We start from the raw sequence: 25,141 nt of genomic DNA, 5'->3' as shown, positions 1-25,141 counted from the left end.
AATATCCTGGGTAGCCACTAAATTGGCTTGTTCCTTAATCTACTCTGTTGATTCCGACTCTCCAAAGTAAACACTATTAATCCTGAACATACAGTGAGTCATCAATAGCTCAGTTTAACCTACTCTTGGCCTTTTATTGTGGCAGAGCAACAATTTCAACAATTTGTGTTTGATTCCAAAACTTTTTTTCTTTCTACTACTGGCAAATACCAAGAAAGGATAATAGATAGTTCTATTATTTTTCCAAATTAAAGGGAAAGATGTAATTCACATTAAATGAAGTTTTTAATGGCTGTATTTTGAACATTTTATTAGAAGTGACCATTAAATCTAAGTCGTTATTACTAAACCAAGATCGGTAAAACCATTAACCCATGGATTCAGTTATATAACACTAATTATAATGGTGTATCTTTCACTGTAACTGTTTTAATTTGTACACTTTGTCAACTGCATTATAACGGGGCTCTTTATTGGGATGGTAATAGAAAGTACAAACACTAAACCCAATGTGCAAAAGGAACAAGTTTTTTTCTTTCCCCCTAGAGACTGGGTCTCGCTTTGTTAAAAAGAATGATGTTGACAGATTAATGTACTTGTGATAGTTACATTTATTAAGTAAAACACAATTATTTTTTGTTAAGGATCAGTCTGTTTCTGATAATGTTGCATGTTTTAAATAAATGACAATAAGATGTAAAGCATCACATTTTCTATTAAAATTGAACAAGCTATTGAAAGTGCTACATTATATTACACCTAATCGTTCCATTACTGTTTCATTTTGAGACCAAGTCTCATTCTGCTGCCCAGGCTGGAGTGCAGTGGTGTAATCTCAGCTCACTGCAACCTCCGCCTCCTGGATTCAAGTGATTCTTGTGCCTCAGCCTCCTGAGTAGCTGGGACTACAGGCGTACATCACCATACCTGACTAATTTTTGTAGTTTTAGTAGAGACAGGGTTTTGCCATGTTAGCCAGGCTAGTTTCAAACTCCTGGTCTCAAGCGATTTGCCTGCCTCAGCCTCCCAAAGTGCTGGGATTACAGGCGTGAGCCACAATGCCCAGCCTCCAATACTATTTTAAATAAATATTGTGGAGCAAGGACCAATAGAAATCAAGGAGGCAAAACTGTATCATTAGTAAAGTAAGCAAAAGTCTTAGTCTTTTTGTTTATTCCTTATTCCCCAAAGGAGTTACTAAGTGAAGGAATTTTCCAGCTGCATTTCTTAGGTCACAAGTATGGCCTTAAATAATTGCCCTCGAGAACACAGCTTTTGCAGTTAATCATGTGCAAATAAGTTACATTCAACTGAAACTGTGATTATTATTATTTTTTTTTTTTGAGACGGAGTTTTGCTCTTGTTGCCCAGGCTGGAGTGCAATGGCGCGATCTCGGCTCACCGCAACCTCCGCCTCCTGGGTTCAGGCAATTCTCCTGCCTCAGCCTCCTGAGTAGCTGGGATTACAGGCACACACCACCATGCCCAGCTAATTTTTAGTATTTTTAGTAGAGACGGGGTTTCACCATGTTGACCAGGATGGTCTCGATCTCTTGACCTTGTGATCTACCCGCCTCGGCCTCCCAAAGTGCTGGGATTCCAGGCTTGAGCCACCGCGCCCGGCGATTATTTTGTTATTTTAATACTAAATTGAACAATGAAATGAAATCAGAGGAGAAAGAAAATGAAGCTAGTGGCTTACTTTCAATAGTGTCTTCTAATTTTATTGATGCTTCAGTTTTCATAAAGTGCAATAAACAAATAAATAGATGAGAAAAGCTTTGAAGATTTATATATAGTTTTGAGATTAAGAGAAATTACTGACTATATTCCTTTCAGCCCTTTAACTTTGTGAAAGCTGTAACGTACACGAAAAGCACATTGAAGCAGGTAGCATAATCTTTTCCCCCTTAGATCAATCTACTATTAACGAGTATATAATTATGCAAGCTTATTCTATAACACAAGGCTAGACTACAGGGAAAATTTTTGTGCTACAGACTAAATCCAGATACAGTCAGGTGCTGAGCATTATTCCTGGCTTCAAAATAGGAGGTATCTGTTTCGTCATCTGGCTGGGGAATGAAAGGCATAGTTTGATGCTGCAGATTTTCCCAGTCCACATCACTGAAGAGAGGATGACATTTTAGCTCTTAGGAAAAATATAAAACAAAACAGAACACTATGATATCATTACCTAAGTAAGTACTGCTTTACAGTAATTATGATAAGAAAGAATATCTCACATATAATTTACCTTACTTTATTATGCCAGTTTTGCAGATGTTTGTTTAATGTCTGTCTCTCTATTAGGCCACATACTCCACATGGACCATTTTGAATAGCACTTGGCATATGACAGGTGCCTGGTTTGTATTTGTTTAATGAGAAAATGATTGATCTGCCTTAACTTAGAAGCCTATCTTTCTCACATTTTTTTTTTTTTTTTTTTTTGAGATGGAGTCTTGCGCCATTGCCCAGGCTGGAGTGCAGTGGCACAATCTTGGCTCACTGCAACCTCCACCTCCTAGGTTCAAGGGATTCTCCTGCCTCAGCCTCCCAAGTAGCTGGAATTACAGGTGCCTGCCACCACACCCAGCTAATTTTTGTATTTTTAGTAGAGATGGGTTTCACCATGTTAGCCAGGTTGGTCTTGAACTACTGACCTTAGCTGATCTGCCCGCCTTGGCCTCCCAAAGTGCTGGGATCACAGGCATGAGCCACCGCACCCACCAGCCCTCATTTTTTTTTTTTTTTTTTTTGAGACGGAGTCTCTGTTGCCCAAACCGGAGTGCAGCAGTGCAATCTTTTGCTCACTGCAACCTCTATCTCCCGGGTTCAGCGATTCTCCTGCCTCAGTCTCCCAAGTAGCTGGGATTACAGGTGAGGGCAACCATGCCTGGCTAATTTTTTTTTCTTGTTTTTTTTCTTTTTGAGACAGAGTCTCACTCTGTCACCCAGGCTGGAGTGCAGTGGCGCGATCTTGGCTCACTGCAAACTCCGCCTCCTGGGTTCAAGCAATTCTCCTGCCTCAGGCTCCCAAGTAGCTGGGATTACAGATATGTGCCACCACATCTGGCTAATTTTTGTATTTTTAGTAGAGATGGGGTTTCAGCATGTTGGCTAGGCTGGTGTCAAACTCCCAACCTCAAGTGATCTGTCTGCCTCAGCCTCCCAAAGTGCTGGAATTACAGGCATAAGCCACCGTGCCTGCCCTGCCTGGATCTTCATACAGAATTCCTGACTCAAGAGAGTGTGGCCTACTTTCTGCTTGTTGCTAAACAAACCTTCCATGCCACTGGTCTTCCATGATGAATTCTCCAATTCTCACTCTAAGGCCTTGCTACCTGTTTCTATCAGCACACTCCTTAGCACTATCTATTGCCCTAGACAGTCTTAGCATGCAGCTCACCCTCCTCTACCTTTCTCCCTTGCGCTCCAGCCTTATCCTTCACAGTGATTTCAAGATATACACTGATGACATTTCTAACACGTTCTCTTCATGGTTCTTTGACTTCCTTGATTTCACTGACTTGCAGCTCTACAACATATTAACTTCTAGTATATGGCTATACTGGAAGCTCTGTATCACAAGATCTCAAGCCATGCTCACCTCTTTACTGCCATTTCATTACCTGTCATCGTTCCTATTTCCTTCTACCTAGTAAAATGAAAATACACTCTTTTGGGCCAGGTGTGGTGACTCATGCCTGTAATCCCAGCACTTTGGGAGGCTGAGGTGGGCAGATCGTTTGAGGTTAGGCGTTCGAGACCAGCCTGGCCAACACAGTGAAACCCTGTCTCTACTAAAAATACAAAAATTAGCCAGGTGTGATTGGATGTGCCTGTAGTCCCAGCTACTTGGAAGGCTGATGCAGGAGAATCACTTGAACCTGGGAGGCAGAGGCTGCAGTGAGCCGAGATCATGCCACTGCATTCCAGCCTGGGTGACAGAACGAGATTCTGTCTAAAACTAAAAAAACTAATAATAATAATCCTCCTTATGAGTGATAGTGCTTTTTATAATAGCAATCTGACCAATATGTTGCTTTTGGACAGTCATCTATTCTGAAATAATACTACAAGGACTCAGTCTATCCAAATAGACTCAGTCTATCCAAATCCAATGTATGCCACTGGAAGTTGAAATGTGTGGGTGCTTATGTGTTTCAAGTAGCATAATCTAAGTCTGAAGTGTCTTGAAAAAGCTAGAACTGAGTTTCCACATGTCTGCTCCCTCACTTTTCACAGGTTTCTGCTCAAATCCCCTCTTCACAGAGGTCTTCCTGACCATACTGTCTAAAAAGAAGTCTCCTGCCATCACTTCGTGGCCTCTCACCCTGCTTTATTTTTCTTCCTAGCATTTACCATTACATGACATTATATTGTGCCTGTAACTGTTCACTGTCTCTCTACTAGAATGCAAGTTTCACGAGGACAGGGATCTAAGCCTAGTTCATCCCTAGGGTATTCCCAGTGCCTAAAGCAATATCACCTAGCTCCTAGAAGGCACTCTATAGGATTAGTTAAATCAGTGAGTAAACAAACTGGGCCAGGTGTGGTGGCTCATGCCTGTAATCCCAGTACTTTGAGAGGCCAAGGTGGGCAGATGGCTTGAGCCCAGGTGTTCGAGACCAGCCTGGGCAACTCGGTGAAACCCCATCTTTACTAAAAATACAAAAATTAGCTGGGTGTGGTAGTGTGCACCTGTAGTACCAGCTACTTGGGAGGCTGAGGTGGGAAAATCGCTTGAGTCCAGAAGGTTGCAATGAGCCAAGATGGCACCACTGCATTCCAGCCTGGGCGACAGAGCCAGAACATGTCTCAGAAAAAACCCCAAACCAAAAAAACAAACTGTTGATCTTACTACAGAGAACACCTAGAAGCTGATGCAAATGACATATTTCTGAAGCTCCTTTTCCTGAATACACCCTGCTTGACATGGAAATGCATTTTGGGACATAATGCTTATCTCTACAGTACCATACCTTGTTACAAAAAGGATTTTAGGGCAACTGCTACTGAGATTCGCTAGTTTCCAAATTAAGGTTTAATATACTCCTGCACTGTGAAAATTATTGAGTGGTTTATAATACACCAAGTTTGTCTTAAGCCAAGCTGGGACCCGGTACAAGTATCAGTAAATAATAGTATCAAAAATGAAGCAATAAGAAATTACAGAACATCTCTCTAGCAAGATTAGGGAAAATAAATTTGTTAAAACAATTATAGAACAGAGGGTTTCCTAAAAAAAATTCCTATTATTTCCTTAACTTTATCAGGCTTTGAAAAACTGAAGACATGGGCTAGGAGTGGTGGCTCATGCCTGTAATCCCAACACTTTGGGAGGCTGAGGTGGCTGGATCATGAGGTCAAGAGATCAAGACCAGCCTGGCCAATGTGATAAACCCTGTCTCTACTAAAATACAAAAAATTAGCCAGGTGTGGTGGTGTACACCTGTAGTCCCAGCTACTTGGGAAACTCAGGCAGGTGAATTGCTTGAACCTGGGAAGTGGAGGTTGCAGTGAGTTGAGGTCACACTATTACACTGTGGCCTGGTGAGGAAGCAAGGCTGCTTCTCAAAAAAAAAAAAAGAAAAAAAAAAAAAGGAAAAACCCCCAAACACTAAGAAGATAAGATTGTTTTAGGACAGGTGTGGGTAGCTCATGCCTGTAATCCCATCATTTTGGGAGGCTGGCGTGGGAGGATCCTTTGAGCCCAGGATTTTAAGACCAGCCTGAGCAACATACTGAGACCCTGTCTCTAAATAAATAAATAGCAATAATAATATATGTACAAACAAACAAAAAATGAGGTAAGACTGTTTTAGATACTTGCTTGAGATTAACACTTTTTTTTTGAGACAGAGTCTCACTTTGTTGCCCAGGCTGGAATACAGTGGTGCAAACATGGCTCACTATAGCCTCGACCTCTGCACTCAAGCAATCTTCCCGCCTAAACCCACCAAGTAGCTGGAACTACAAGTGCGCACTGCCATGCCTGGCTAATTTTTGTAGAGACAGACTTTCACCATGTTGCCCAGGCTGGTGACAAACTTCTGAGCTCAAACAATTGCCAGCTTCATCTTCCCACAGTGCTAGGACTACAGGCATGAGCTACCACACCCACTGATTAGTAAAATTTAATGCATGAATACCATATTGTAATTTGACCACACTAAATTTTTTTTGTGCCTCTTCTACCATGTGATACATTGAATTTTCATGTAGAATAAGGACCAATATATCAATGCATACCTAGAGGGAAGAAATAAATTAAATTATCTTTGTACCAATTAAGCAGTCAGTTTATCTGTAGTATTATATTGGAACTTAATATTTTTGTAAATATTCACCATCTGGAACAAATCAATAGTAAAATAGTATATTAACACAAAACTGTACCTTTCATTCCAGCTCTCTTTGTATCATCAATGGTTAAAAGTATTTCTACTGCACTTTGAGCATTATCAGATAACTTTTCTTCACCTTCTGGCCAAGGAATATCTAAAATTACACATATACAAATAAACTTGTTTATCACTGCTCAAAATAATAATACTCACAGATAAATGACTATGTATATATAAATTATCCCAATGGATTAGATAATGTAACCAAATAACACTTATATATAATGAATATACAAATAGTCATATAGTCACTCATATATAATGATGATATACATATAGTCATATATATAGTTATTTATATATAATGACTTATATACATGTAGTCATTATATATGTCATTTGGTTACATTACCTAATTATATATACATAAAATACTATATAGTCATTATATATGACTACATATATACTCATTGTATGTAAGTATATATAGTATATATACAGTCACACATATAATGACTATATATATATATATTTGATAGGGAGTTTCACTCTTGTTGCCCAGGCTGGAGTACAATGGCACAATCTCAACTCATTGCAACCTCCACCTCCCAGGTTCAAGTGATTCTCCTGCCTCAGCCTCCCGAGTAGCTGGGGATTACAGGTGCCTGCCACCACGTCGGCTAACTTTTTGTTATTATTTTTTTTTTTTTTAGTGGAGATGGTGTTTCACCATGTTGGCCAGGCTGGTTTCGAACTTGTGACCTCAGGTGATCCACCTGCCTTGGCCTCCTAAAGTGCTGGGATTATAGGTGTGAGCCACCTTGCCCAGCCAGTAAATGACTATCTTAATAGGAGGAAAATAATCACCTCTTTTCAGAATATTCTGGAATACTTGTTGTGGTGTTTCATCATTGAAAGGGGGAATTCCTGTTAGAAATTCAAACAAACAAACTCCAAGTGCCCACCAGTCTACCGCAGGACCTGTAATTGAAGAGGAAATAGCTAAAGTTGCAAGCATTCTCTATAAATATTTGATGAACAGAAATATTAATTGTGGAGTCCTAATTAGAGAAAAGGAGTTAGGTTGGTGGGACCAGGGGAAACAAAAAGAAAAAGGAGATAAGCTGTAAGTCTGCCTTCCTTCATGGTCCAGGATGCACAGCCCTCGTGTACAAATAACTCACAATTGTCCTGTGCCCAGCTATCACCAGACCCTTTACTGACGGAAAAATGCAAGGTAGGGCTGGGCACAGTGGCTCATACTTGGAATCCCAGCACTTTGGGAGGCTGAGGTTGGTGGATCACCTGAGGCCAGGAGTTCAAGACCAGCCCCGCCAACATGGTGAAACCTTGTCTCTACTAAAAACCCAAAAGTTAGCCAGGCGTGGTGGCGCATGCCTGTAATCCCAGCTACTTTGGAGACTGAGGCAGAAGAACTGCTTGAACTTGGGAGGTGGAGGTTGCAGTGAGCTGAGATCATGCCACTGCACTCCAGCCTGGGTGACAGAGCAAGACTCTTATCTCAAAAAAAAAAAGAAAAGAAAAATGGGAGTTAGCTCACTGCAACTTCGGGGTTGTTAGTACTGCACGTAGCCCTCTCCAGCACAAGCACCATGCTATAAGATCTCCAGCAAGCCTCTGTCTCCTTGTAATCAGCTCCTCTCTTGCTGACTTGCTTGTTGCACCTTGCAATGTATTTTCTTACCTACAACTGTCTTGGTCAATTCCTTTACTGCCCACACCACCAGCCCCAGATAGTCACTACCTGAAACATTAATATGTGCACACTTAAGGTAGTCATTGCCTAAGTCTTTCTTCCGTCTTCATAAAGTGTAAAAACCCACATTGCTTTCACTTGGGCATATGATAATTGCTTTCCTCTTTATTTTCCAAGAAGTTTAGATTATCAATTGCCACAGCTGGCTAAAGAAAAAAAGCCATTTTCATTTATTAATAATTTCTGACATTCTGGAGATGTTATATATCCTAAATCCTAAAACACAACCCAAGAGGGTACATTTAAGCTAAAATTATTCTCTAAAATAGACAGACTACTACTCAATTTCATATCAGGAAATGTTAACATTTACATGATTATTCTATATCCCACACAAGGTATGAGATAAGGCAGCAACATTTATACTAATTGGAGGAAATCCTGGTAGGGAAGGCCTTAATTAGAGAATATTTTAATGTGGCTTTATTCCTTTTAGGAACACAGAGGGACAAATCAGTTTAACAAAGAATATTCACTTAAACTATGGTTTCAAGAGGTAATAAGGAGTTGTCTTAAGAAATAGATAAAACTGATTCCTAAATAAAATCTTAATTGGATGCAACATTTATATACAAAGATATTTTAAACAATTATTTTAAATATGAGCTTATAAACTATAAACTGGTTTATACTTTAGTTCTATGAATAAAGTGTTTCCTAAGAAAAGGTGAATTTTTAGTTAAAAAATGGATGACTTCAGTATAAATTAAGAATAGGAATTCTAGTCTAGTGCTAAATTTTCCTACAAGTTACTCTTTAAAGATAACTTCACGAAATTCATTATTGTGGTTAAACAACTGCCACCATTCCGTTTTAAGACAACTAGGAAAGCACTGTGGAATCTGACGTTAGGAACAACGTTGCATGCATTTAGAGTGCCATTTTACCTGCAAGCCATATCATCCCATCTTCCCTCAGAGGAACACAAAATGCAAATATTCTACAGGCTTCTATTTCTTTAATACTATAAAAACATACAGACCACCTCAGTTAGTAGGCCTTTCAAGCAGCACTGAGAAAGAATTATCCCAATGGATTAGATAATGTAACAAAATAGAAAAGTAGGAGGAAATTAGAATTTTTTTTTTTACTTATTTTACTTATGTTAGAAATTAGGCCCCTTTTACCAGTTCAGCCAAAATACACTTGTGTTAAAAAAAAAAAAAGTAACACGATTCCTCCATAGTTATGCCACACATACCCATATACTTAAGTCAAAGTCTAATAAGATCACATAGTGGAAGAAAACTTAGCAATTATGTTATTATGTTCTTAGCCAAAGAAAAAGAACATTGCTGGTTTTCTAATTCAAAACTCACTCCTTTAATTTGTAGAGATATATTGATGTTGATGTACTTTTTAATTTTCTAATAATAAAATTAAAAGATTTGGAAAATTAAGGCCCTTCTGTAATTGTTGATTCTTTTGTTTGTTTGAGATGGAGTCTCGCTCTGTCACCCAGGCTGGAGTGCAGCTCTTGGTTCACTGCAACCTCCACCTCCCAGGTGCAAGCAATTCTCCTACCTCAGCCTCCTGAGTAGCTGGGATTACAGGCGTGCGCCACCACATCCAGCTAATTTTCGTGTTTTTTTAGTGATCGGGTTTCACCATGTTGGCCAGGCTGGTCTTGAACTCCTGACTTCAGGTGATCCATCTGCCTTGGCTTCCCAAAAGTGCTGGGATTATAGGCATGAGCCACAGTGCCCAGCCATTTTTAATATCTGAATCAACACTATTTCTTCCATTGTAATAAAAAAGACTGCATTTTCACTCTGTGCTACCTTTAAAAGTTAATGAAAAATGCCTCAGGCCTACATTTCTTTTCACAGGGAAGAACCACCTCTCTGGATGTCTTGCTGCTGAGAAGACAGAAGACAGTTCATTTTTGTATTTCACAAGTGAACTAAAAGGAAAATAGTTTTTAAAGCAGTGTGATCTAGTTATACTTTGACTGTTCAGTTTAATGTGCTTTGCTGCATTGCTTTATAGAGAAGCTCACTCACCGGAAGTCAGAAATCCTGCATGTAAGAAAACAGTAGTTAGGTATATTGTATCAAAATTATTAAAGTCCATTCCCTCATCATTCACTGATCTAGGCACCAGGTATTGTGCCAAATATAAAAGATACAAAGATGATTAAGAAAAATCTCTTTTCCCAAAGAGAAACCAGCCTAGTCTGGGAGAGACAATACAGGCAATTTTAACATACTGTTTTAAGAAGCTGAAACAAATAGGTGCACATAAAGTTATTGAAAACTCAGGACAGAGCTCATCGTGGCTGGGGGGCAAGATGGAGGGGCATCAGGAAGGTCATGGTTGAGCTTCAGCATGTTGTCAGCATGTTGTTTAGCTGAGGGAGCTAGATGCCTCACTAAAATAGAGGCAAGATCCTATAAAATACATCTTTACGTTTGAAGCTTACTTTCACACTGTGTTCAAAGTTAGAGATAATGCAAATTATAATACAGAAAACAGGCTAGCATATCTGTGATGTAGCAAAAGAGGCACTATATAAAAATCAGTGCTCACGGGAACTTACTGGCTTTGGCTAAGAGAAAGAAGAACATTAAATGTGTCTATTTCTAATATGGTAGAGGTTATTAATAACAGTTACTGAGTGCTTCCAAGGAATTCAGGAGTGCTATGTAGAAGGCAGAAAACTCACACTCCCCTAAAGTTTTCTTTCTTTTTTTTTTTTTTGAGATGGAGTTTCGCTCTTGTTACCCAGGCTGGAGTGCAATGGTGCGATCTCGGCTCACCACAACCTCCGCCTCCTGGGTTCAGGCAATTCTCCTGCCTCAGCCTCCTGAGTAGCTGGGATTACAGGCATGTGCCACCATGCCCAGCTAATTTTTTGTATTTTTTTAGTAGAGATGGGGTTTCACCATGTTGACCAGGGTGGTCTCGATCTCTTGACCTCATGATCTACCCGCCTCAGCCTCCCAAAGTGCTTGGATTACAGGCTTGAGCCACCGCGCCCGGCCACCCAAGTTTTCTTAAGCTTTTGTAGTGGAGACAAATGTAACAACTAATTACAACACAGGAAGAATGGCCTAAGTTTTAAATAGTTTCTAATACGGTAATATAGGAGTAATTCCCAGTAGTTGATCAAGGGATGCTTTATGGAAGAGGTGACATTTGAAATGATGAAATGAGAAGGAATTTGACTGGAAGATACTTGGAAACTGGCTTTGCTCAAGTAAGGTTAAATACACATGCAAAATAAAGAAGACCTGAAAATTAAATGTATTTAAGAAATGGAATGGGAACATAAGGCACATAGAGACTCTTAGAGAGAAGGCTGGTATGAGAGCTTATAGCTTGAAATATCATGATCAATTTGGATTTTACTTAGCAGCTAACAGGGAGCCACTGTAGTTTTTTGAAAAGGGAAATACAATGAGCCATGTGATAGTTTGGGAAGAAAAATCTGGTGGCAATGATTATTGATAATGAAGTTGAAGAGACCAGATAGAAGGGCACTAAAAAAATAAAAGAGAAAGATGAGTTCTTAAAGAGAATAGTGGCGACAAAGAAAATGAGCGGTGAAATGCTGCAGAGATCTATTTAGATGGATTTAAATGCCTGAATGTAGGGACAAAGATTGTGTCACCATGAAGGTGATGAAACTGAGGTAGGGAACAGAGGAAGAGCTAGCTGGATAACAAGTCCTGTTTTGTTTTGAGATGGAGTCTTGCTCTGTTGTCCAGAATGGAGTGCAGTGGTACAATCTTGGCTCACTACAACCTCTGCCTCCTGGGTTCAAATGATTCTCCTGTCTCAGCCTCCCGAGTAGCTGGGATTACAGGTGCATACCACCATGCCTGGCTAAATTTTGTATATTCAGTAGAGACAAGGTTTCACCATGTTGGCCAGGCTGGTCTCGAACTCCTGACCTCAAGTGATCCACCCACCTTGGCCTCCCAAAGTGTTGGAATTACGGGAATGAGCCACAGCACCAGGCCCCACAAGTCCAGTTTTGACACCCAACATTTGAAAGACTAGTAGAATACTGAATAGCTTGGCTGTTGGCTGTGTGTCTGCTGCCTAGAGAAAGTCAGGATTAGATACAGAGATTTGGGAATCATCAACATGGAGGTGAGAACTGAAGTCATGGGAGTAATAAGATGAATAGCAAGCACATGTAAGGCAAAAAGGGTAAGAGGAGAATCTCAAAGAACTGTATTTAGAAGCGCCAAGGAAGGAACTGAAGAGTGGCAACAGAGGTCAGGGGAATGAGAAGAGACGGCTGGATTTGACAACAAGGAAATCACTGGTGCCTGTTAAGAAGTTTCAGTTAGCGCCGGGTGCGGTGGCTCAAGCCTGTAACCCCAGCACTTTGGGAGGCCAAGGCGGGTGGATCACGAGGTCAAGAGATCGAGACCATCCTGGTCAACATAGTGAAACCCCGTCCCTACTAAAAAAAATACAAAATACTAGCTGGGCATGGTGGCGCGTGCCTGTAATCCCAGCTTCTCAGGAGGCTGAGGCAGGAGAATTGCCTGAGCCCAGGAGGCGGAGGTTGTGGTGAGCCGAGATCGCACCATTGCACTCCAGCCTGGATAACAAGAGCGAAACTCCATCTTAAAAAAAAAAAGGCCGGGCGCGGTGGCTCAAGCCTGTAATCCCAGCACTTTGGGAGGCCGAGGCAGGTGGATCGCGAGGTCGAGAGATCGAGACCATCCTGGTCAACATGGTGAAACCCCGTCTCTACTAAAAATACAAAAAAATTAGCTGGGCATGGTGGCACGTGCCTGTAATCCCAGCTACTCAGGAGGCTGAGGCAGGAGAATTGCTTGAACCCAGGAGGAGGAGGTCGCGGTGAGCCGAGATCACGCCATTGCACTCCAGCCTGGGTAACAAGAGCAAAACTCCGTCTCAAAAAAAAAAAAAAAAAAAAGTTTCAGTTAAATAGTGACATGATGATTGAATTGTCAGAGCAAAATAATCAAAGAAAGAGGAAATCTTTGAGAAGTTAGGCAACGAGGGGAAGACAAGGGTGGAAACATTTTCAGGCTGAGGATAAAAGACAGCAAGGAAATAAAAACAGAAGAAAGGGTATGAGAGGTGGCGTGGGGAGGATGAAACAGATGATCATAAAAAGAGCTCAAAGAAAAGGGAAGTAAGTAACATCAACATGCAGAAGGGGTTCATGTTACAGGCTGAACTGTGTCCCCCTAAAAAACGTATGTTGAAGTTCTAACCCCTAGTACCTCAGAATGTGACCTTATTTGGAAATGGGTTTCTGCAAATATGACTAATAAGGTTAAGATGAGGCCCATGCTGGAGTAAGATGGGCTCCTAATGACTGGTGTCCTTCTAAGAAGCCAGCCCCGTGATGATAGAGCCACAGGGAGAACACCATCACAGAAAGAAAGAGAAGTGGAATGAGGCATCTTTAAGTCAAGGAACACCAAAGATTGCCAGCAAGCCACCAGAAGCCAGGAAGAAGCAAGGAAGGATTTCCCTTCTTTCCCAGGTGGAGTGGCAGGCACCTGTAATCCCAGCTACTTGGGAGGCTGAGGCAGGAGAATCACTTGAACCTGGGGGTGGAGGTTGCAGTGAGCCAAGATCATATCACTGCACTCTAGCCTGGACAACAGAGCAAGGCTACATCTCAAAAAAAGAAAAAAAAAGTAAGATAATATCAGGGATGGCAGGTGGGGCTTCTCTAGAACATTAAGACTGAAACAGAAGGCAAAGGACAAATGGCCACATGTACTACAACGTTTGGTCTTTTACATTCAGAGAGTGGGACAGCCATGGACAGTACTGTCTTATTTTCCTATGATAAATGCCATATACATATGAGAGTATTGCATGAGTTCATTTTCTTTTACTTTAGGTAATTAAGAACTGAAGAAATTTTTAAAAATTTTACCTTGAAAGATCATGTAGTGATAGAAACACTTTAAAAACTCAAGACATGCATGCCTTACCGTGGGCCCTGCCTAGTAACAGCTCGGGTGCGAGGTAGTCTGGGGTTCCTAGAATTCGTCCATCATCAACGGGGGCTGCCCCTCTTCTCACACTCTTTGGAGTTCGGTACGGAGTTCCTGACTTGATTGGATTTGGGGTCTGCTAATTCAAAAAGGGTTTAAGAGATAACAAATATCTTAATTCCTTTTATACTGAATAGAAAATGGTGAAACACACAAACAAAATAACCAGCTCATAGGCTGCTAGGCATAAAAGATGTAGTCAAATCTTTGTTAAGTATGGAAAATGAATGCATAGTTATACTTATGAAAAAAGTCCTTTTATCTAGTGAAGTTCAAAAGCTTAGATAACATTAATTACTCCAATAAGATCTGGATAAGAAACAAAAAACCTGCAAGAAAAATGTTCAATGAAAAAAATCTGCAAGAAGATGGATAGCATGGATTAATACAAGCTTAAGAATAGCCACTGAGGAAGGCTATGGCTAATAAATGATTAAGGCAACATGTAAGACATAACTACATATAACCTCTTGTGCTAAATAGCATTTAAAAGTTTTTAGGATAATTTGTTATTTCACAACAATTTTGTAAGACCAGCAGGATAGGGGCCATTATCCCCTACAAACATTTGGAAAAACTGCAGGTCTGAGGGCAAGGGCCTTCTAAGTCATTTAATAGTAAGTCTTGGGTAGAAAACTCAAGTTTGGAAACATAAGTTCAGGGGTTGCACCTTTTATATTATGATGTTTTCCCAAAGGAAGAAAAAAAGTAGAACTTTGGGTTGGTAAAACTTTAGAAAATAAAAACAAAGTAATCTTTGAAATATATATTTTTCAACTTTTACTCTGTTAAGAAAAGAGATCATCTAAATATGTCCTTCAAGGGCAGTAAGGTAGAGTAGACTTTAATTCTGTATCTCTGGCAGGACGCGGTGGCTCATGCCTGTAATCCCAGCACTTTGGGAGGCTGAGGTGGGCAGACTGCTTGAGGTCAGGAGTTTGAGATCAGCCTGGGCAACACAGTGAAATCCCATCTCTACCAAAAATACAAAAATTAGCCGGGCATGGTGGTGGGCCTCTGCAATCCCAGCTGTTTGGGAGGTGTAGACAGGAGAATCACTTGAACCCAACGGGGCAGAGGTTGTAATGAGCCATTGTACTATTGCACTCTAGCCTGGGCAAAACAACGAGACTCTGTCTCAAAAAATAAAAATAAAAATAAAAAATAATTTTGTATCTCAGATTACTGTGGGGATGAAGTGAAAATATGATTGTATTTTCTTAGAAAAATACATAGAACTACACAGATGGAAGTAGGCATTACAGCTAAAAATAATAAACATTTCTAGCAGCTTTACCTTTCTGGGTGAAAACTTCCAACAGCCCACAGAGTCTCAACAAGGAGAACAAAACTATATGATTAATACCGCATAGTCTAGCTTAGAGGCAAATGTCTAATAGCTTTTTTTAAATCCAAAAAACAAAGTGTTAGAAAGTTACAAATATACCTGATACAGCATACAAGATCTTCTTTTCTGAGTAGGGGTTACAGCCATGGGATATGAACCACTATAAGCACATGAAATATCCATTGCATCTAAAGAAGTCATGTTCATTTTGGATGGTTCTGAGTTATTGGATGCATTAATATGACTGTTAAAACTTCGAAAAGCTACAGCATTTCTTTTAGAGGTTAACGTTTTCAGCACCTCCAAAGAAGGAGTTAACATTTTTTGGTTACTCTCTTGTATGGTAAGGTTCTCGTCACCTTTTGGCGAGGCCTTTTCTTGGCAGTTTGGTGATACAATAAGTGGATCTTCAATATTTGATTCTTCAAAAGAGGATTCTTTGATGCCTCTATCTGGGTCTAAGGGCTGACCTTCTAATGGACTTTCCATTATAGAAATTCCAGGAAAAGACGAATCTGAGTTCATAGAAACATTTTTAGAAGCTCTATCATCATCAGAACATAGAAAACTAGAACCTAAGTAGTCCTTCTTACTATTCTTTTCACAATCTTCATCCAGTTCACACATAAGGTTTTTTGCTACCACTGGTATAGGTAATATTTCCGGTGTTTGTTGCTTATCAGTAAAAGAATTGACAATGTTCTCCTTATTAGCATTGTCATTTTGTTGACTTTTGTGCACTGATAGCTTAAGGTCCTGAACTTCAATAGTTAAGCCTGTATTTTGATTTGTATAACAATCTATCATTTCATTGTGCTTATACTCTACACAGGATTTTTTATTCTTTATAATTTTTTTACAAGGACTGGAGTCAACTAACTCAAAATTTCTTTTTAAACTTCTTTTCCCAAAGTGTTCTTCAGATATTCCACCAGAATCCACAGGCCACTGATGTGACTGATGGAAACCTGACTGTCTTGCGTCAGTGTCCATATTCATATTATTTACATCCAGTTCTACTGCTTCCCAAGAAACTTCCCCAGAGAAGCATTTTTTAGCAAGGTTTACACAAGAGCGTCCAGTGGTGGGAAGGGCACTGCTGTTATGAATGGGAGAAAGAGCTAACTCAAGATCCTTTTTATTGAAACCCTTGGTCTCAATGGCATTAGTAGATTTTGTGCGTAACTTTTCAGCTGTATTCCAACTCATTGTGGTTGAGCACAATGCTTCGTCGCTTTCCTAAGAGGGAAAAAAAATATTTGTTTTAGGTATATAAAGCTGAGATATTTTGACCTTTTAACCATGGTCCACTAAGATAGGATAAATGACCCTATAAACTATTATGCTACCTATTCCCACTTTCAAATGGAAAAAATAAATAATAAGAGAAAATTAAAAAGCAATATAAGGCTGGGCTCAGTGGCTCATGCCTGTAATCCCAGAACTTTGGGAGGCTGAGGCGGGAAGATTATGAGGTTAGGAGTTCAAGACCAGCCTTACCAACATGGTGAAACCTTGTCTCTACTAAAAATACAAAAATTAGCTGAGTGTGGTGATGCGTGCTTGTAATCCCAGCTACTCGGGAGACTGAAGCAAGAGAATCATTTGAACCCGGGAGGTGGAGGTTGCAGTGAGCTGAGATCAAGTCACTGTACTCCTGCCAGGGCGAGAGTGAAGCAATGTAAACAATTATAAAATTATAAGCTCAAATACATTATTTTGAATGAAACACTGGTCTAAAATTTAAATAAATTATTCTATAATACTTATTTTGATAGTGTGTCACATGTTAAACAAGACAAATTAACAGGCAACATATTAAGGCACTCTTGGGGGTAAGGCTGCATTATGTACATATCTATTTTGCAATAGGTATATAGATGATTCTGGTTTTTGTTTTTGTTTTTTTTAAAACAGGGTCTTGCTATGTCGCCCAGGCTGAAGTGCAACGGTGTGGTCTCAGCTCACTGCATCCGCTGCCTCCCAGGTATAAGCAGTTCTCCCACCTCAGCCTCCCGGGTAGCTAGGATTACAGAAGACGCTACCATGCCTGGGTCATTTTTGCATTTTCTTTTTTAGTGGAGATGGGATTTCACCTTGTTGGCCAGTCTGATCTCAAACTCCTGACCTCAGGTGATCCACCTGCTTAGGCCTCTCAAAGTGCTGGGATTACAGGTGTGAGCTACCATAACCAGCGTGGATGATTCTGTTTTGAACTACAAAATGCACAGGGCTTGAAATTTAGTCAGTGAAAAATTATAGACCTAAAATATTGTTAATATATATCACTTCACGCAAGTATTAAAGAACCACGCTGGTAAGGATGAAGTGACACTAATAGTAATTCATAATTACAAACCCCGAAGAGCAGAAATTAAAATCTATTGTCAATAAGATGAACTGATAAAGCATTAATAAATATATGGTTTTTTCTGAATTCCAACTATCTGTGGGTACTTGTGGGCACTCAACTTTGTACATAATATTGCAGATTGGTGCTTGGTGATCAAGATTTTTACAAGAATAGTCAAGTTATAGTCAAGTTGAGTGAGTCTTTAGTAAATGCTAAGAGTGCTTATTTTTGATGTGTAATTCAATAACAAACTTTATTAATTATCATTAACTTAGTCATAATGAGCACTTAGTCACAAGCAAAAGGATTTTTTTTTTTTTTGAGACAGAGAATTTTGCTCTTGTTGCCCAGGCTGGAGGCATGATCTCAGCTCACTGTAGCCTCTGCCTCCTGGGTTCAATCAATTCTCTTGCCTCAGCCTCCTGAGTAGCTGGAATTACAGGTGCTTACCACCACGCCCAGTTAATTTTTGTATTTTTAGTAGAGATGAGGTTTCGCTATGTTGGCCAGGCTGGTCTCGAACTCTTGACCTCAGGTGATCCACCTGCTTCAGCCTCCCAAAGTGCTGGGATTACAGGTGTGAGCCACCGTGACTGGCCTAAAAAGGATATTCTTGAATTATACCTCACTGATCTGCAAGCACAGAAGATGATACATTTGGGGATCGGTATAAGGTTTTTCAGAGGGTGCCTTATCATTCCTCTGATCATAACTTGAGAAGCACCACTATAATCCCATCACTGCATTCCTCAGGGATGCAGAAGTGGGAGGAAGACGGCAACGTCGTGTATAATTTGAAATAGTAAACAATGTGTTTTCTTCAATAGGAAAGGAGTGCAATAATAGTACTAGGAATGGAAATTGGTTTATCTTGCAGCATATACTACCTTTATTTTAGCATATAAGGAGAGAAGAAAAAAAGATTTAAAAACCCTGCCTTGGCTAAAAGTTAATTTGATCTCACATATGAAATACAAATATCCAATAATAATAAAATTCTATTGCTGAGAATAAGCAGCAAATAGAATACAAGTTATTTTAGCAAATAAAAGGTTTGTTCTTTGATTAGTGTTATCCTAATCTATCGTTATTTTATCAGCACTCTATGAAGGAAACTTTATTACGATTTTAGATTTTAGTTCCTATCACCTTTAATATCTATTAGCTCTAATAACTTTTTAAAAAGACAAAAACAGAATATGTAAGTTACGTAAAGTAACTTTAAGAAAATCCATTTGGCAAGCAATCTCCTCAGAATAGACACTTTAAGGGCACACCCACATTACCTTTGTGGTCTAAAAGTTATTTCTGATCCAGAAGAGTTACCATTCCATAAAACAAGAAACTGGCAGGAAACAGTATAGAAGGAGGTAATATAAGTTTTTAAATGATGTAAGTTAAAAATAAAATAAAAACAACAGCCAATGTCTGTATCATGGGAAAGACTTTTAAAAACAAGTGATGTCCACCTAGATACATAGAAGCCAAACATTCACTATCAATTTTCTGCAAGAATCTCATATAATCAAGCAAGAACAATGTCACAATTGAATGAGAAATCAAATATTTCAAAAGGATTTGACAGAATGTGCAGGAAAATGAAGAATTATTGATAATACCATGACTGCCATTCATGTAACAATTTCATTTCTTTATAGAATTTATATGAAAAGGTATAATGTTTTTCTCATTCATTTGGCATACATAATTGATCTTCATTAAGATAAATGTCCCTCAAACCTGGCAATCTTTTTCCCATTTGGGACTGCTGTGGCATTCTGATTCCACACTGGATATGAAGGTATGGGATTGGCTACTGGCACTAGATGTAGCCAGCCTTTTCCTAGACTGGAGTAGATTAGAAGTTAGACACTTCACAGGCATTCCTGGGTTGGAGGCAAGTGTTTCAAGACCTATAGAGAAGAGACAATATTGAATTCTATGTTACACCTTTCTTAGCTCCTTACTGAACCTGAATATTTACATATAATTAAGCAAAGTATTAAGTATTACATATCAGAACTCTTTCTTTGTAAACATTATCTAGTCCACAAGAACAACTGCAGATGTTTCTGGCATGCTTCCCGTTATGTTTAGATACATATACTATTAATATATTTAAACATATCCCACTATGTCTAGATGCAAGTACTGCTATGAGAAATTTAGAAACAAACAAAATCCTCTTAACATTCATACAGTAAAGAATAAGGAAATGGTTGCTTGATCGACTGATATATGGCAGGAGTGCAGTGGTATGATTACTTTCACTGTAGCCTTGACCTCCAGGCTCAAGTGATCCTCCCATCACAGCCTCCTAAGTAGTGAGGACCACCACATCTGGCTAATTTTTTTTTTTTTTGAGACGGAGTCTCACACTGTCACCAGAATGGAATGCAGTGGCACAATCTTGGCTCATGCAACCTCCGCCTCCTGGGTTCAAGCAATTCTCCCGCCTCAGCCTCCTGAGTAGCTGGGATTACACACACATGCCACCACGCCTAGCTAATTTTTGTATTTTTAGTAGAGACAAGGTTTTGCCATGTTGGCCAAGCTGGTCTTGAACTCCTGACCTCAGGTGATCCACCCACCTTAGCCTCCCAAAGTGCTGGCATTACAGGCATGAGTCACCATGCCCAGTCCTGGCTAATGTTTTTAACTTTTTTTTTTTTTTTTTTTTTTTTTGAGACAGAGTTTCGCTCTTGTTACCCAGGCTGGAGTGCAATGGCGCGACCTCGGCTCACCGCAACCTCCGCCTCCTGGGTTCAGGCAATTCTCCTGCCTCAGCCTCCTGAGTAGCTGGGATTACAGGCACGCGCCACCATGCCCAGCTAATTTTTTTGTATTTTTAGTAGAGACGGGGTTTCACCATGTTGACCAGGATGGTCTCGATCTCTCGACCTCATGATCCACCCGCCTCGGCCTCCCAAAGTGCTGGGATTACAGGCTTGAGCCACCGCACCCGGCTTGTTTTTAACTTTTTTTTTAGAGATGGTGGTCTCACTATATTACTCAGGCTGGTCTCAAACTCCTGTGTTCAAGCAATCCTCCCACCTCAGTCTCCTGAGTAGTGAGGACCACCAAATCTGGCTAATGTTTTCCGTTTTTTTTAGAGATGGGGAGGGTATCACTATATTGCCCAGGTCTCAAACTCCTGGGTTCAGGTGATCCTCTCGCTGCAGTCTCCCAAAGTGCTATGATTTCAGGTGTGAACCAAATCAATGTATAACTAGGAGCAAATCAATTTGGAGTATCTATGATCCAATTTGAAACTATTCCTGATAAAGGAGCATTATTGATGTGCTATATCCAGATGTGCTCATAAGGTTAGACTATGACTACATTTACTAAATTTAACTTGTATTTAACACTTTTATTTAATTCAACTTGTATTTATTGTAACACTGAGGTTTATGCACTTACAAGTGTGAATTATACACATGTATAAGGGATTTTTAAAAATACTGCTGGATAAAGCAAATAAATAATAGTAAATTGTTTGTTTTCAGACAGAGTCTCACTGTCACCCAGGCTGGAGTGCAGTGGCACAATCTCAGCTAACTGCAACCTCTGCCTCCTAGGTTCAAGCGATTCTCCTGCCTCAGCCACTGAGGAGCTGGGATTACAGGCGCCCACCACCATGACCATCTACTTTTTGTATTTTTAGTAGAGACGGGGTTTCACTATGTTGACCAAGCTGGTCTTGAACTCCTGACCTCAAGTGATCTATCTGCCTTGGCCTCCCAAAGTGCTGGATGTCATGTTGGTACTCAAAAAGTTTTGAATTTTGGAGTGTTTTTTGTTTTTTTGAGGCACGGTCTCAGTCTGTCACCAAGGGTGGAGTGTAATGGCGCTATTAGGGCTCACTGCAGCTTCAACCTCCAGGGCTCAAGCAATCCACCTGCCTCAGCCTCCAGTATAGCTGGGACCACAAGTGTGCACCAACATGCCCAGCTAATTTTTGTAGAGATGAAGTCTCACTTTGTTTCCCAGACTAGTCTTGAACTCTTGGGTTCAAGAAATCCTGCCACAGCCTCCCAATATGGTGGGATTACAGGTGTAAGCCTCCATGCCTGGCCTACCTTTTCTTTTATACTCACATGATTTTAGTAATTTGCTAGAATAAGGAGTAGTGTCCTTTTGATCTATAGACATAGGGCATACGAGTCCTTGAGAAAGCTGTGATGTTTCAGACAGATAGGCGGAAAGGATGTTTGCAGAGTCTTGATTTTTTTCTTCAATTGGTGTGTTCTATTAAAAAGAGAAAAATAAAAACAGGTTTACTTTCCAAAAACCACCACATAAATAGACAAACTGTTAAAGTAAATCCAAATGTTTGGTATTTAGATCTATTTTGATCTTTAAAGATGATTTTAAATTTTAAGTGGTAATCATGAAAGGATATGTCATGTTAATTATCTTCTTGATATGTCATGTTAATTATCTTCTTAAGTACTTACAAATGCCAAAGAGCTGATGAGTGATAACACTTGTCCTGGGGTTCTTGAATAATCTTGTCTAGGTTTCGCCATTGATGGTGTTGTAAGGATATCCATCATATTAATATCTATGTATGCAAAGAAAAGTATATAAATTTATTTAAAATCTTCACCTCCTATTGACTAAAAATGAGTGTTATATATATGGCAGCAAAATAATGTTTCGTAAACCAAATGTTAAAAAAGGAGATAGTGGCTGGGCGCAGTGGCTCGCCACTGTAATGCCAGCACTTTGGGAGGCCGAGGCAGGCTCATCACTTGAGGTCAGGAGTTCGAGACCAGCTTGGCCAACATGGTGAAACCGTGTCTGTACTAAAAATACAACAATTAGCTAGTTGTGGTGGTGGGTGCCTGTAATCCCAGCTGCTCAGGAGTCTGAGGCAGTAGAATTGCTTGAACTAGGGAGGTGGAGGTTATAGTGACCCGAGATCGCACTACTGCACTCTAACCTGGGCAACAGAGAAAAACTCTTTCTCAAAAAAAAAAAAAATAAATAAATAAATAAATAAGGAGATGGCATAGAATCAGTATTAATTTGGGGCCCCTCATGTTAGCTAATATGTTTAAGCCTACATCAAGATATTAACTGACCCAGATTATTAGCATGTTTTAGTGAATAATATTTTAAAATAATTCAACACTGACACATAATGCTATACTAATCCACTTAGATATTAAAAAAATGGTAAAAGAAGTCTAATGTTCTTGTCCACGTATGGTGGCTCACACCTGAAATCCTAGCACTTTGGGAAGCCAAGCGGGGAGGATCCCTTGAGCTCAGGAGTTTGAAAGCAGCCTGGGCAACATAGTGAGACCTATCTGTACAGAAAATTTTAAAACTAGCTGGGCACTGTGGCAAGCACTTGTAGTCCCAGCTACTGGGGAGGCTAAGGTGGAAGAATTGCTATTCCCAGGAGTTTGAGGCTACAGTGAGCTATGATCACATCACTGCACCCCAGCCTGGGTGATACAGTGAGACCCTGTTTCTTAAACAAACAAACAAAAAATAATCCCAGAATGCTAATGTTCTTTTTTTTTTTTGAGACGGAGTTTCGCTCTTGTTACCCAGGCTGGAGTGCAATGGCGCGATCTCGGCTCACCGCAACCTCCGCCTCCTGGGCTCAGGCAATTCTCCTGCCTCAGCCTCCTAAGTAGCTGGGATTACAGGCACGCACCACCACGCCCAGCTAGTTTTTTTGTATTTTTAGTAGAGACGGAGTTTCACATGTTGACCAGGATGGTCTCGATCTCTCGACCTCGTGATCCACCCGCCTCGGCCTCCCAAAGTGCTGGGATTACAGGCTTGAGCCACCGCGCCCGGCCTATGCTAATGTTCTTATATGATATACGACTTTAAAAAATTAGCTGGGTGTGGTGGTTCATGCCTATAGTCCCAGCTACTCAGAAGGCTGAGGCATGAGAATTGCTTGAGCCTAGGACGCAGAGGTTGCAGTGAGCCAATATCATGCCACTGTACTCCAGTCTGGTTGATAGAGAGAGACTCTCTAAATAAATAAATAAATGAAAGTCTACTGAAAGTTTTAACAACAAATTTCATTTATGCCTCACACTGATAAAGTGATACGAATTAATAAGTAATAATAATACATTATAGGATATTTTACAAAAAGTTTTTTTTATAAAAATTAGACCCTTATGACATACAAAGTGATTTAAGTTTATCAACAATTTTATCTTAATGCAAATTTTTTGTCATTTGTGATATTTTCCAATAGCTTATCTGAAATCCTTAGAATCGGATTTCGAAATAAGATTTCAAAGTCAGATTTCTTTGAAATCGCAAGTCAAAAATGTTTAGATTTGAGAAAGGTAATGTGGTAAATATACTGCATATTATGGAACATTCCTAGTGGCAAATCATATGCATAATCACATGAACTGGGATCAATAAAGACTATAAATACCCCTGGCCAGGTGCGGTGGCTCAGGGCCGTAATCCTAGCACTTTGGGAGGCTACAGCGGGTGGATCACCTGAGGTCAGGAGTTCGAGACCAACCTGGCCAACATGATGAAACTTCGTCTCTACTAAAAATACAAAAATTAGCTGGTCATGGTGGCAGGCTCCTGTAATTCCAGCTACTTGGGAGGCTGAGGCAGGAGAATTCCTTGAACCCATGAAGTGGAGGTTGCAGTGAGCAAGATTGTGCCATTGTACTCCAGCTTGGGCAACAGAGCAAAAACTCCAACTCAAAATAAATATAAAAATAAAAATAAAAATAAAAGACAATAAATACCCCTACCTCAGCACAGATTAGATTTTACCAAACTTAGTAAAAACTTTTAGGTATTCATAACTATTGAACTTTGTACTTCCACATGAAGAATTGTAGATGTGCATTATTTTCAAATACTCATAGTTATACTTCCAGAGTTTATAATTTATAAGTCCAATTTTTGGTTATTTTCATTATTAATACTTTTCCATCCATCTACCCTTTCTAATAGAGAATACAATATGTTTCTTTTTTTTTTTTGAGACAGAGTCTTGCTCTGTTCCCCAGGCTGGAGTGCAGTGGTGCGATCTTGGCTCACTGCAACCTCTGCCTCCCGGGTTCAAGTGATTCTCCCTGCCTCAGCCTCCCTAGTAGCTGGGATTACAGGTGCATGCCACCACACCTGGCTAATGTTTGTATTTTTAGTAGAGACAGGGTTTTGCCATGAGTGATCTCCAACTCCTGAACTCAGGACAGGATCTTTGTCCAGACTAATCTCCAACTCCTGACCTTAGGTGATCTGCTTGCCTTGGACTCCCAAAGTGTTGGGATTACAGGTGTGAGCCACTGCGCC

At 39.9% G+C, this 25,141-nt stretch overlaps 1 protein-coding gene across 4 annotated transcripts in view; it reads right to left on the bottom strand.

Annotated features, from left to right (window-relative positions):
* The window catches only part of MASTL (microtubule associated serine/threonine kinase like), a 42,142-nt gene that overhangs the window by 1,665 nt on the left and 15,336 nt on the right, over positions 1-25,141 (bottom strand). The window contains exons 5-12 of one of the 4 annotated variants that reach the window (XM_039478502.2): positions 22,294-22,400; positions 21,934-22,084; positions 19,574-19,746; positions 15,580-16,719; positions 14,070-14,211; positions 7,221-7,334; positions 6,406-6,507; positions 1,399-2,152 (exon numbers count right to left, since the gene is read on the bottom strand). In XM_039478502.2, the coding sequence (XP_039334436.1) occupies positions 1,995-2,152; positions 6,406-6,507; positions 7,221-7,334; positions 14,070-14,211; positions 15,580-16,719; positions 19,574-19,746; positions 21,934-22,084; positions 22,294-22,400 (2,087 nt within the window). In that variant the 3' untranslated portion in view covers positions 1,399-1,994. The other 3 variants (XM_039478503.2, XM_074404899.1, XM_074404900.1) reach the window with 3 other exon arrangements.

Source organism: Saimiri boliviensis, chromosome 8 (genome assembly GCF_048565385.1).
Source record: "Saimiri boliviensis isolate mSaiBol1 chromosome 8, mSaiBol1.pri, whole genome shotgun sequence".
Lineage (NCBI taxonomy): Eukaryota > Metazoa > Chordata > Mammalia > Primates > Cebidae > Saimiri > Saimiri boliviensis.
Note: the sequence above shows the minus strand (reverse complement) of the source record. Positions and strands in the feature narration are given on the sequence as shown.